The 13,618-nt window shown below is 44.3% G+C and overlaps 1 protein-coding gene across 7 annotated transcripts in view; it reads right to left on the reverse strand.

The window, feature by feature from the left end:
• Positions 1–4,398: 4,398 nt before the first annotated feature.
• Positions 4,399–13,618, reverse strand: part of erc2 (ELKS/RAB6-interacting/CAST family member 2) — a 32,931-nt gene continuing 23,711 nt past the window's right edge. For 2 of the 7 annotated variants that reach the window (XM_044023863.1, XM_044023861.1), the window contains 9 exons: positions 12,191–12,226; positions 10,452–10,654; positions 7,282–7,293; positions 6,944–7,067; positions 6,670–6,830; positions 6,415–6,562; positions 5,298–5,918; positions 4,557–4,631; positions 4,399–4,466 (listed from right to left, as the gene is read on the reverse strand). In XM_044023863.1, the coding sequence (XP_043879798.1) occupies positions 4,605–4,631; positions 5,298–5,918; positions 6,415–6,562; positions 6,670–6,830; positions 6,944–7,067; positions 7,282–7,293; positions 10,452–10,654; positions 12,191–12,226 (1,332 nt within the window). In that variant the 3' untranslated portion in view covers positions 4,399–4,466; positions 4,557–4,604. The remainder of the gene's footprint in view (positions 4,467–4,556; positions 4,632–5,297; positions 5,919–6,414; positions 6,563–6,669; positions 6,831–6,943; positions 7,068–7,281; positions 7,294–10,451; positions 10,655–12,190; positions 12,227–13,618) is intronic. The other 5 variants (XM_044023866.1, XM_044023864.1, XM_044023868.1 and 2 more) reach the window with 3 other exon arrangements.

Below are 13,618 nucleotides of genomic sequence, written 5' to 3' on the forward strand. Positions count from 1 at the left end.
GGTCTGAGAGAGACAAGAGACAAAGCATTTAGTCTGTGACTTGCATTTTTTGTGATGACTTCTTGTTTTTATAAGAAACCTTATCCACCCACATCTGACACTTGATATAATGATACCGCAAGAGGAGATATTGCACTTCCAAAGAACAACACGGAGGACAAGTAAAACACTGCAAACCACGTGACAATCTGCACGTTTGTCCGTGTCTGCCTGCATGAATTCCTCCTTCCTATTATCTGCCACTGACATGCCAAGCAGTACATCAGGACACAACTGGTGAAACTAGCAGTGTTTGGAAGGAGAGGTCATGAAGAGAACAAATGTGAACAAATATTCTGCAAACACAGCTGATGACGTGATTAAAATCCACTTACTGACAATGACAAAGCTCATACAGTGAATCTTTAAACGCATCTGTCTTTATATTCCATTAGACAGCAAGAAAGGACATATAAAACAAATGGAAATGAAAGCAAAACCTCAGACCAGTAATGCAATTTTCTGTGGTCTCTCTCTTCCCACTTTTACTGGTCATAAAATGGGGATATTTAACCCAGCAAAGCAGTAAGTGCTGCAGAGTTCAGGCAGACTTGAAAACAAACTGCATACTGTTCTTCACTACAAATAAGTGGTGGTAATGTTGAGAAGTTAGAAGTTAAAAAAAAACAACAAAAAAAATAATATTGTTTTCATTGTTCTGGCAGATGGCCAGCCTGGGGCTGAATCCCAAACGTGTATTATAAGATACACTTTTTTCTCCACGTCTGTTTTCATACTTCCATTATAAGATTATGTACCCTACTGGAAAAATACTAGAAGGAAGACTTTCCAACACTGGCCAAGTACTACTGCTACTCTCTACTGTGATGCTTAATTAACTGAGCTAAAAGGCCATTAAAATTCTGACGATACACCGACTGCAGGGCATAACTTTTAAATACAAGCAAATGTCCATAACATTATAAAAACTGTTGCTGATTAAGCCCACCAGCTCCACACAATTATTTCGGTGTTACTCAGTATGCAGTGTTTATATCTTGTGTTGCCGAGTGACAATTCCACACTGCACAAAGGAAGTCATTTGGGCAACAGCAAGGGAGAAGGCTGCAGTCAGATATAAGACTGGACGGGAGTATGGCTGAAAACAAAGTCTGACGAAATAAGTGCTTCTTGACCCCGCCCACCTCTGTGGTTTGGTTTTGAGAGAAATTTATTTAAAATGTTCTTGGATTCCATAAGTTAATTCTAATCTTTCGTCTAAACATTATGGACTCCTTTTTACCTTCTCCTTTTCAACGTGTATGAAAAGAGGAAGACTGTCAGCCATATACACAAGAATGACAGTCCGTCAATCACTGGTGCTTTCTATATTCAAGCTTCTTGAGAAGGCCACAGTCCAATTGCCTCAACGGTGACAAATGACAAGGTTTATTTGGGATGTGTCTATCAAGTGAACTGTGTTTGAAGAACTGCAGAATCATAAAGCAAACAGCTGTCCAAATGTGACAAGACAAGACACTTCATTTTAAAAGGAGCAGGTACATCTGGTCAGACAAAAACAAAGACAGCTATTGCATAACACAGATCATAGAAGACGGGTAAAACATTAATCATGCAGAAGAGTAATGGCAGGGGGTCTGTTAATAATTCACTCTTTATCAATAATATCTTATATTTCTAATAACCCCTATTGGCCGTTGCAACTATTTTCTTTCCCTATAGCTGAAAGGCCTCTTCAGAACTACAATGTGTAAATGTCAGTGTCTGTTGACCAAAATAAACTAAAACATTGGACGCGTGACCTCTCTGTCCTTGGCAAACAGGCCAAAGTGTGCTCCTTGCTAGAGGTTGCACACTGACATTCAGACTTCAAATGGGTGTCAGTGACAAGTGGCAACAGCAGATCTAAAATCTCAGCTATGCTGCATATGATTCAGCACATGACACCAAACCACCCTTTTCCAATTGATTATTTCATGGTTTGTGTTGGGGGGGTTATTATTCAGAGGTCCAGAAATGACGACTGTTTGCAGACACAAAGCACTGATTTAAGACATTAAAAACTGGATGCAGCAGCATCCTCTCAAGCCGAATACAACCTGAGCATCTTTTACACATCACCAGCATTTATAGATATAGCTCTACCATGCACAGAGGAGGGAGCCCCCCGACAACAGTTCAGCTGGGTGATGGCCAGATGGATATGAACACAGAAAGAATTTCATGATTAATCTTGTACAATTCAATACACCTATTTTCTCAACGTATCACTGCTATCTGCAAGCCTGATATTTAATCAATCTGAATAGACAGGGTTCTTATTTTATTTTATTTTTTTAAATAATACTTGTAGGAGCCAGAATTGAGTTAGTTTTAGTTTAGAGATGGGACAGGTGATTGGTGCAAGAGCACTTGTTACAATGTAATTTATGAATAGTTGAAGTAGTTAACTTCCTTGTGGCCCTTTTGATGATATCTTTGGAATAGCTACAGGGATTGGAAGATATGTACTGAAAAATATTTAGCAGTTCCAGATCGTCATTCACAACCTGGAACATCAAGGAAATATTTCTATGTGTTATTGATCCTTGTGAAGCTTGGATACATGTGGATAGAAATGTAACTTGGATGTACGGCAAGTGGAAATAAATGTGCAAACCCTTCACACAACTCTCTCGCCTTTGTGATTGATTAATGAAAACAGTACCTTTCGCCACTACAATACTGATAATAATCAAGAGCCATACAAAGACTAAAATATAGATCTGGTGGTTTAACCAGGATCCTACAACTGTCCTGAACTTCGGAGGAATGGGTGAAATTCACTGTGCCTCACTGTGCAAACAATTACAACCAGAGCTATGCACCAAGAAAATCAAATTAGCTGGTGGTTTCACAGTGTCAAGGCTGCAGTCATTACACACAAATAGTGAGGGGGGTGGTTTCACCATCACAGAAACGTCCTCACTTCCTCTGTGTGTAGATAGATACATTTTTTAGAGACATTTTTATTACAGCAACACTGTATCAGACACTTATATAATGAAATACAAATTAGGGCTGCAACTCACAATTATTTTCATAGTCGACGAGTAATTGCTTGGTCCATAAAATGCTGAACAATAGTGATCACTGTTTTTCAAACCTCAAATGTCCTGTTTTGTCCACAAACCAAAATGATTCAGTTTGAATGATTTATTTGTTATATGGAGCAAAGAAACCACAAAATATTCATATTTAAGAGGCTGAAAAATAAGAAAACTTGTTGAATGATTCTGGGGTTAACTGAATGTATTTTGGAACATGTGAAAGTATATAATTAATACTTGGGATGGGACAAGACCATTTTTTATGTCCAATACCGATATCACAAACTCGAGGAGGAGGAGGAGGAGGAGGAGGTGCATAGCCTCACAAACTCGGTATATACTCTTCTCTGACCGTTCTCTTGGCCACGCTCGTCTGATGATTAATTACACTTTGAGTACGGATGAGTGGAAATAAAAATGCACTCACTCTATGTTGACATCTGCATAGATTGATTCTTTTTTTTTTCTTTTTTTCTTCTGATGAGGTAACATGAAGAGAAAATGTCAATGGGTACCGCAACCTTAAGGCTTGAACAAGCCCAAGAACCGAAGGGTCCTGCTCATGCAGCCAAGGAAACCCCGTCGACGCTGCAAGCAAGGCCAGAGGCCAACGGTCAGTCGGCTCAAAGCCAACACGAAATGAAACATGCTGTCCGGCAAAACCAAGTGTAAGGGGACACTATGTCATCTTCAGACGTGATCTGGACACGGATGGTGGACAAAGTTACCGAAAGAGTGCCAAAATCACATGGAAACACCGAGAGGCTGCACACCGAGGCTCGCGATCGCCCGGTGGAAGGCTCAAATGTCACGAGTGGGTTCCGCCGGGCAGTGAGGATTGAAAAAAACCACATGACACAGTCAGACAGGGGGGAGCCAACCAGAGCCAGAGGAGTTAGTCAGGCAGATGAGACAGACAGAAACAAAGAGACATACTGGGACTGTCAGGCAGTCATGAGATCTCTGCTGGGAGGATCAGGAGGTTGTTTCCGTCCAGGTGACGGACAGGTGAGGTGACCTGTGATGTCATTGTTGACCTCATGTTGCCCAGTCTACACTAATGATCTCACTCTCAGCCTCTTTCAGTTCCAGATCTTGTTGGAGATGAAAGGTCTCAGGTCACCTTAAGCAGAGACAGAAGAAGAGCACAGTTAAAGCTTCAATTTGGTTTTTAACACTAAAGATTCAAAAAAAAAAAAAAAGTGAAATGACCTACCCAGCTGTCCGTCTCCCACGTGGCCTGCACACCCGGCCTGCATCCTCCTCTTTCACCAAGAATATGAACTAAGTCCCATTTAGTGGAGATAATAAATGATTGGTTGGGTAGTGTTTCAACATCATAGCGTGGCTGTGCTCCTCCAGTAGTGACCGAATCATCTAAAACATGACAAGCAGTTGTTAGTTAAACACATTCTACACTGGGAACAGAGCATCACGGAGGAGAAAAGTCTTAAAAATATAGCTCACCCTTAAAAAAAAACAAAAACACTACAGCTTTGGTTGTCACAGCAAGGATTATGCCCATATGCCCTCCTCGTCGTCCTGTTGCCGGCGGCGACACAGGTGGACAGGAGTGATGTGCATGAAGAAAAGAGAGCAGGTATAAATCACTGGTGTGAGTGGAGGAGAATCGGCACATTTGCATCAGCATCTGAAGCGTTAATGTGCAAAAAAACTTAAGTAACATAATTCCAGTGTTGCCATGGCAACCTGAGGAATCTGGAGGATGGTCGCAATGATGCTGCGTGAAAAAACTGATATCTGATATTTTCTACCTTTTCTCGGATGAATAAAGTATGATATAAGTAACTATGTTGCAGTGGGCTTATCAAAGTATCCCAAACAAGGAGCTGCACACATGTGTGTGTGTGTGTGTGTATAACTGATCCACAATCTGATTTATTTTCTATTAACAATGAAAATAAATGAGAAACAATTTCTTCAACTCCCTCTTTGCTTTCAGCCGGCTACATTTTATTGCATCTCAACTGCAGACACTTGTTTTCCTTCTCCTCTGGTTGAGCTGTTTTTGAGAGGGGTACTGAGGTGACATTATAGACCACGTTTGGTAGTTTTTAGTCCTCAGTGAAGACTGCAAACTATGCACTCGTGGGAGAGAACTTGACCAGTAATAATGGAATAGATTTGCCTTGTTGTGGTCAATAATGAGTAATCATGGACAGTATTTCAGTCGCTCACTGATCTGACCTGGTCTGGAGCAGGACGGTGACCAGCATGTTGGGGTCCTCGGGTTGGCCCTCCGCGGTGATGGGGTGACGGGTGGCGTGGGTGCTGGGCGTGGTGCGGGTGCTGCGGATGCTGTTGGTGCTGCGGGTGCTGAGGGTGCGGGTGCTGAGGGTGCGGATGCTGAGGGTGCGGTCCTTGTTGGGGAGGACCGTGCGGGTGCTGCGGGTGAGGATGCTGCTGGGGGGCGTGTCCGTGTGGGTGCTGCGCTGGGTGCTGGGGGTGCTGTTGGTGGGGGTGTTGGGGCTGCGGGGGCCGTGGGTGCTGTTGGTGCTTGTTGAATGCGGTTGCGGCCTGTTGTGGGTGCTGAGGGTGTTGCTGGGGGTGAGGAGGGTGAGGATACTGTGGTTGCGCCTGCTGCGTGTGAGGGTGAAGTTGGGAGGTGGGTGGATGCTGCAGGTGCTGTGGATGTGGTGCGTGTGGTGCGTGTGGATATGGAGTCTGTTGGGCATGGGGAGGGTGGGGGTACTGGGGCTGGGGCTGCTGCGGGGCGTGTGGGGGCTGAGGCTGGGGATGGTGAGGACCGTGTGGGTGATATTGTTCATCTTCATAGTTGTCGGCGATCAGCTTCATTCTGCTTTGTGTCTGCGGGAAGAGTCATCGTCTGGTTAGTGTGTGAGTATTGTCGTTAAACAGTCACTGGAGTTGGGACATCTAATAAGAGGATTCTTTAAGTCCCCTTCCCATGTGTGTCTGGGAACTAAGGGTGCATTCACACCAGCTCCTCCTTAATCGAACCCTAGTCCTGGTTCGTACTGATTCCTATTCCCTGCATCATGTCAACACCATTGCATTAAAATGTTAAGAAAAGCTTTTGTAAGCGTTGACTTCTGTTGATAAGTGAATCATCGTGACTTAGCCTGGACTGAAAGGACAGAAGTAAGAAAGGCTGCCTGTGTGTGTGTGTGTGTGGGGCTAAAAGTGAACGACCACAAGTCAGTGTTCATACAAGCCCCTATAGATGAAATGGAAAAAATGGCTGGCTGCCTTGTGCAGCTATATTTTTTCATTCCTGATTAAATGTTGCCTTGGCAACGAGCTACAGTGCAGAGAAAGAGACACATTGTACTGCGGTACTCACATGTTGTTTGAGCTGGTGCATCAGTTTGTCCCGCTCTCTCTTGAGGGACAGCACCTCCTCCTGGGTCTTCTTTTTATTAGAGGCAGATAGTTCCAGCAGTGCAATATTAGCATCTTTCTCACTGATGGCTGCTAACAGAGCCTGTTGTCTGAAGAGGGAAAAACAAGGTTATTATTATGGTCTATTCTGTTAAACTCAAAATGATCAGAAAAAGAAACTAAGGGATGAGAAATCAACTGTCACAATAACACGAACTTCATCTCCAGGATCTCCTCCAGTTGTTTCCTGCGCTCCTGTCTCATGTTGGTGAGGTGGGTGTCCCTCTCCTGCAGAGACTGCTGTGTGGAGGAAAGACGCTGCTTGGTGGCGTCCAGCTCCTGCCTCGTCCTCTCGAGTGTGCTCATCATATCCTCCAGCTGACAGAGTACAAACGTGGGGAAAACAAAGATTAAGAGGAAGCGTAAATTCCAATTACCATCCGCCTGTTTTTGTCTGAACCGATTTTATTTCACACAAGTAACATCTTTACCTTTGAGTGGTGGCCGCCATCCATGGAGCCGTCCTTACGAAGGTCCTGTCCTAAACCTTTCTTGTCCCCTTGTGGTCCCAGTTTCATGTTTGCTCCCTTCTTAACTTGCTCTTTCCCTCCTTGTCTGTAAAACCACAAGCATTTTGATTCAAATCCCAGTCTGTAGTTGGAGTGCAACAACGTACCCCAACAAAAACAAGACAACCGTGAAAGGGGCGTTTCAGACATGAGATTGCATGGGGCAACAAGACATGAGCAATAAAAATGAAGTTTATGCACCAGAGGTAACACGGGGTAGATCGGGATGGGGCCACAGTGGGGGAAGGGACAATGCTTACCTGGGAGCTAGACTGCAGATGGGGACAGGACAAGGTAGAAGAGAAATAAAGATGGGACACGTGGAGTGGACATTGAAAGCAGGAGACAAGAACACAGAAACAAAACAAAAAAAAATAAAGAAAGAGACATTAGAACCGGAAACGTAAAGAAAACAATCACAAGAAAAACAACATAGAAGGAACCAGAGGAAATCAGTGTGTCTGCTGATTCCAAAGCTGCTGCTCTGCAGCTAATGCAGGATGATGCACCTTCTCTGACAACATGGGACCATGTGCATCTGCTGCCTGGGAGGGACAGGCATGCAGTCAGACAGGCATACAAATTCAGCCGGGCAGAAAGACGAGGGGAGGAGGATTTAGGTGCCGAGCATAAGGAGGGGAAGCCGATCGTGGTTCGACCGAGTCGGAGAGGAGGAGGAGGAGGAGGAGGAGGAGCAGGAGGAGGAGGAGGAGGAGGAGTCAGCACGTGAGAGAATCAGTTATGGGTGAACGGTTGATCAGAGAGAAGAGACGTGAAAAGAAACACTTCAAGAACAAAGATCAGTCCAGGCCCCGCCTACCTACTACTACTGCACCTCACTCACTGAGCACATGTGGACCTGAAGCACATGCAGGTGAATAGTCTGCAAATGTCCCTACTGGGGCAGGTTGGAAAGTGGGGGCAGGAAGGATCATCTGAAGGCGCCAGGATGACGGAGAGTTACAGATTAGGAGGAAAGAGGTGATGCATGGTGATGGCAGGACGAAGAGGAGGAAGAGGAGGAGGCCTCAGTTTTAAGTACAGAAACTACTTAACACACAGGTTACAACAAACACTCACACCAAACACCACAAACAGTGTGTGAGATATTTTAAATGTGCAGTCAATACAGTACAGCAAACTAATGTAAGATGAGATTTATTATGTTTTATGTTGTTTTGTTGGCCAAGAACATGGATATGTACTTTAAAGTGGTTCATTGTTCTGTATGGATGGATTGGGCACTATATTGTGCAGTGATTGAGTGATATGTTAAAAAGTTACCGCTGTACATGAGACATAGATCTAAGTGTACAGAGAAGATTCTCTCCCCTGTGTTTTTTCCACACCCACACACCTCAACATAAACATTGCACTGGTGGCAGAAGGTTGATGGTTGAATGAGTTTTGTTGGGGTTTATCGAGTTTAATGTTCTTGTTCCGATGATGCCTTTTTTCTCTTTTCTCTCTCTACTGTGGACGGCTCTAGGCTAACGAATGCTAAGCTGGTGATGATTGACAAGTAATCAACAAGAAGACACCAAGGGAAAAACAGCTGGAGTGCAGCTGGTGAACTCTGTCAAGCAAAACTATCAGACCCGACGTGTGTGTATCCACCTGAAGAGCGGTGGCAGGCGGGGGGCTGAATGACTGGGCACTTCTTTGTGTTTTCAGTCGTACTCAAACCTGTGTGCAGTCGCCTCGCTTTACTAGCACAACGATTGCCGTTGCCTCCGTCTGACATGAAATGAATCACTTTGCGTGTGCAGATGTAACCAGGTTACCAGGTGACCCGAGGTATGAACATCAAACCTAGACAGAGTTGTGTGGAGCTGATCATCAACATTTGGACAATTGTTTACAGTGTGTTGTGTGCAGTTCACCTCATCCTGTCATCAGTGAATAAATAAACACATGCAGTTTGAACATAAAACATCTCTCACACATACAGTACATACGCACGCATGTACAAAGTGTCACATGCTCATCCAGACAAACCACATATCCCTTCATCACATGCTCAAGAGATCACAGCAAACATGAATCCAGGGATCTTTGTATCGTATGCATCATGGGGTAAAGCAATAACACCACGGAGGAAAACAGAGAGATACAAAGATGTGCGATTCCTTCAGACACACGGGTGACACCAGATGCAGTTGCAGCAGTCACAGTCGGAGACTTTAACCCCCACAGCCGAGCTGAAGTGCCAGCGCAGAGCACTCACTTTCCCAGGAAATCCCACACCATGCCCCCTATCTGCTGGGGAGCAGCAGAGACAGAGGGGAGCGGGTCAGGGGGAGCTCTGCCACTGGGACGAGGGGTGGGGCGGGGGGCAGAGGGAGGGGGGCTGGTGTCAACAAGAGGAGGAGTTGTAAGGATGATGGGGGAGACATTGAGGAATCAGAGGGTGACAATTGAGAGTGATCAGTAGCAGAGGGTTCAACCAAAAGGGGGCAAGTGGGCATGAAACAGAAACATAGACAGGGAAACAGGACAGAAAAAAGTGGGTAAAGATGGCAAAAAGAACACGTCATTAATCAAACACCTCTGACAAATTAGCATGACCATGAAACACAAAAAAACTTTCTGGAAAAATATAACTCTGGCGGGAGGAGGGGGCACTGTCATCGGCTAACAGCTCTAATTTATCAGTCTAATGCAGTCCAACCAATCTCTGCTAATCCATCCCAGGGGAAACAGACAGAGACATGAGCTGAACTGAAGCCAAAAGCAGTTTGGACTGTGAAGACTTGGGGGACACACAGACCACACTGAGCTTTATTTACTCACATCTCTTCCATTCATTTTGGGCTCAGATTTAACATAAAGTCACAACTTCTATATCCGATGACTGGAGCGAGTACAAGGCAGTGACGACATGAAAACACACAAATGGCAACTTACGTGGATGCAAACGCACACACGACTTCACTTCAAATAAGCAAAGCAAGTGGAACATTCATCGGATGAGTGCGGAGACTCTAAAATGGACGTACTGCTTATTATCTCAAAACACTGTGGTATCTAGTTTGGAATGATAATAAAAACATATTTTGGATTTGGTAACATTGGTAACAATGTTTAAAAAAGAAGTTTCTAATGAAACTAATATAACTTTCTCACTGACTTTCTGTTTATCCAGACAATTGACATGGACGCCGTAGAGAAGTCCCGATACCACATTTTTGTGTCCGATACCGATATTAAATTCTCGAGTTTCTACCGGTACCGATACTATTGGATACAGTCATTTTTGACCATTTCTGAACATTTGTGCTGAGTCACTTCAAAGACCTCATTCTCCAACTGTGTCACAAATGTTGTCGAACATGACTCGGCTAAAATGGCTTTTGCTGAGTGCCTCGCGCGAGTATAAACGAGGCAACAAATGTCGCCGCGGCAACGGAGAACAGTCCGAGTGAGTTACCTCTCCAGCTCGGCGATCTTCTTGTCCTTGTCGTTCTTTTCCGTCTCCACCTCGCGCAGGATGTCCAGGAGCCTCTCCACCTCCGTCTGAGCCTTGTTGACCTCGTCCTTGTAGTAGCTCACCTCCTTCTCCAGCAGCTTCACTCGGTCCACGTACTCCGGGTTCCCTCTTGAGCCCGACTGCTGCTCCACCTCGTGGGCTTTCTGTATCCATGCACCGGAGGGGAGACAAGAGATAAGATGCACTCAGCACATGTTATAATGTCAACATAAGCAAAGAGTGCAGCACAGAATGTTTTACTGGCCATGAAGTAGATACAGACAGCACATTGTTGTCCATCAGTGTCTCATCTAAACTACTCCCCTTGCGCTTTCTCTCTCTCTCGCTCTCTCACACTCTGAATGAATAAAGCAGAGTCAAATGTTGTAGACAAAGGCATCATTACTGGTGCTGGTTCATTAGCTTTAACAGAGCTATTATTTAGCTCCATTTAGCAGCCTTTTGAGACTCCCAATCACTACACACACTTGGTGAGTATACAAAGTACATGGCTGTGTATGTTTATACACGACTGCACTTATTTATAATTAGCAGGGAATGGCAGTAAAGTGCTTGGTCGTGTTTCAGACTCATTAGTCATCTGTCACAAACTAATCGGAGCACTGCTGTTTGGTAAAAAAGATCTTCGCCATTATTGCAACACTTTGTGACTCTCCATGAAATTACATCACAGCGGTGCACATCACCCCAGAGAGACAAATATGCAGCCACACGTCAACACAGTGGTTTCGACACAGTAGCCATCCGCCAGAGAGGACGCCGCGGCGGTCGCCAAACCACAGCTCACACCGCGTCTAACCGCACCACACTGAGACAGAAAAGAAGCGGGGCAACACTGACAGTGACGACATGCAAAAACACGGTCGACCAAAATCATGCAAGCCCAACAAAGCTGCACAGTCTCTGCAATAGTCCATCGTTAGACGGGAGAAATAGGGGCTCAGGGATTTTATTCTCACTGGTTTGGGTTCAACTATAAAACAGTAGAACGTGTGTAGACTGTACTTCAACGGCTCTGTAAAAAAGAGGCTGATTGTTAAAAGTAAAATAAAGTTTTGGCAGTTCAACAATCTTAAGGCCAATGACTGTGAGGGTTAGAGGAAATCAAAACAACAAAACAAAACCTGCATGTTTACTCCAGGCCGTGTCCTCTCACTCCCGTTCCATTCCTAGTTTGTCTAAAATGCATATGTACTTGTATTTACAAAGCTTATGTGTGCTGTCTAAAGTTTGTGTTAACTAAAAATGGCTGCTTCACATGCAACAGAACCTTCTTGTCTGTGACGACCCGCTGCAGTTACAGGAAGCCCAGGAAGAACCAGCTGCGGGGGCCACATGTTTAAAAACACTGTGCCGTATATTTGAAATTCCAAGTCATCAAACAAAAAAATAACGTTACGTTGTTTTTTTTTTTACACCAGTTTCACCACAAACACAAACAGTTACAATGAATACGTTGCACAGTGACTCTGAGTGCAGTATAAAGCTCATTATACCAGTACAGTGCAATGGTCAACATGCATCTGAGCGGGGAGGGGTGGGTGGTGCATGAAAGCAGAACCTGTGCTGGGGTCTGTCACCATCACCATCTAGCAAACGTGTTTTCAAAGACGTGTTCAGTGTGTCCTCATGCGTGCTTCACTTGTATGTGCCTCACAGAGCTCCGGAGAAGGACTTACAGGATTGTTCATGTGACTGAATAGCTGCTCAGCTTGCTACATTGCGAACACAGGGGTTGGGGAACGGAGTTCGAGCCACAGGAGAAAACAACAGGATCAGACATGGTACAAATACATGTTTGGAATATAGTAACATCAGTTACAGCACATATTGTTACAGGTCGAGGGGCGACACACACATAAACCAACAGAGACCAGACACTTGGAGAACCTGTGGGTTATGGAGTAGGAGGGAGGGGGGAGGGGGGGGGAGGGAGGGGGGGAGTTCATCATGGACTGTCTGCTCCATGTAGACACGTAATAAAGCAGTGGAGTCTGCTGTAGGCATGGACTGAATATGAAAGTGGACGTAGTTTCTCGGTTGGTAAACGGACCTAGCCGTTAACCACCGGGGGGGCTGCAAAAATAGCTCTATTTGAATGGAAGTCTACGGGAATTAAAACCTCAACGCAAATGTGTGCTTCTGTTGTTGCAGTTGAAGGGTTGTACAAATATTTTCCATTTAAAAAAGAATATTGGATGGCATTGGATATCTGACTGGATGTTTAACTTTTGAAATGTTGAACATAAACACTTAGGGGTTGTTTTTGTTTTTAGGTTGTCGATGTAATCGAGGGTGTAGATGAGGGTGTAGCTAACTGTAAGTGACAGACCATCTAAGATTCTTTGAGTTTAAGTTAGGGGCAGACATAAATTAGAATTACATTCTTCTCACTGCTCCTTTCCAATCAGGAAAAGGAATTATGGATTTGTGCAACATTGCACTGTATCGTAGGAGAAAGGAAGAAATGGGGTCTATGGGTCCTTCCTTGTGCAGTACGATCATCGTGGCAAATAGTGATATTTTGATTTAATATTGAAGGATGTAAACGGTCCCTGCCAGCATCACTGCTTCATGTCTCCTCGTGGTGGCCTGGCCAAAGAAGAGAGTTTACAGATGCTCCATCCACGTTCAATACATGCACTCTGTTCTCTTTTTTCTGAATAAATAGAGAAATCCTGCACTTTTTTTTTCCAGATAGCACAATGTATTGCTATATGATTGTCTTGCAATACATTGATTATCATCAGAATCGCGATATCATTGGTATCGTGGACCATGTATCACGTATCGTATCACATCGCGAGGTACCCTGTGAGCTTATGCCTCACTTGAGTTAGAACATTGGTAAACAATCACTAGTTTCATTGTGTAAATGATGTTCCCAGTGCGAGGAAACTAGATGATACAGCACATACGAGTGGACACCAGTGTGAGTGACAGCTAATATTGTCCAGTAGAATTTATAGTTTTTTAAAAGATCTTTAAGACCACGTCAACTTTTATATACAGTCCATGGTTATGGGAGAAAAAGCATCACTGTAGTCACTATGTTAATGTACTGCTCTTAATATTACGAAAGAACACATTTAAACCTAGAAGTTGAT

Source organism: Solea senegalensis, linkage group LG4 (genome assembly GCF_019176455.1).
Source record: "Solea senegalensis isolate Sse05_10M linkage group LG4, IFAPA_SoseM_1, whole genome shotgun sequence".
In the NCBI taxonomy this organism is placed as follows: domain Eukaryota; kingdom Metazoa; phylum Chordata; class Actinopteri; order Pleuronectiformes; family Soleidae; genus Solea; species Solea senegalensis.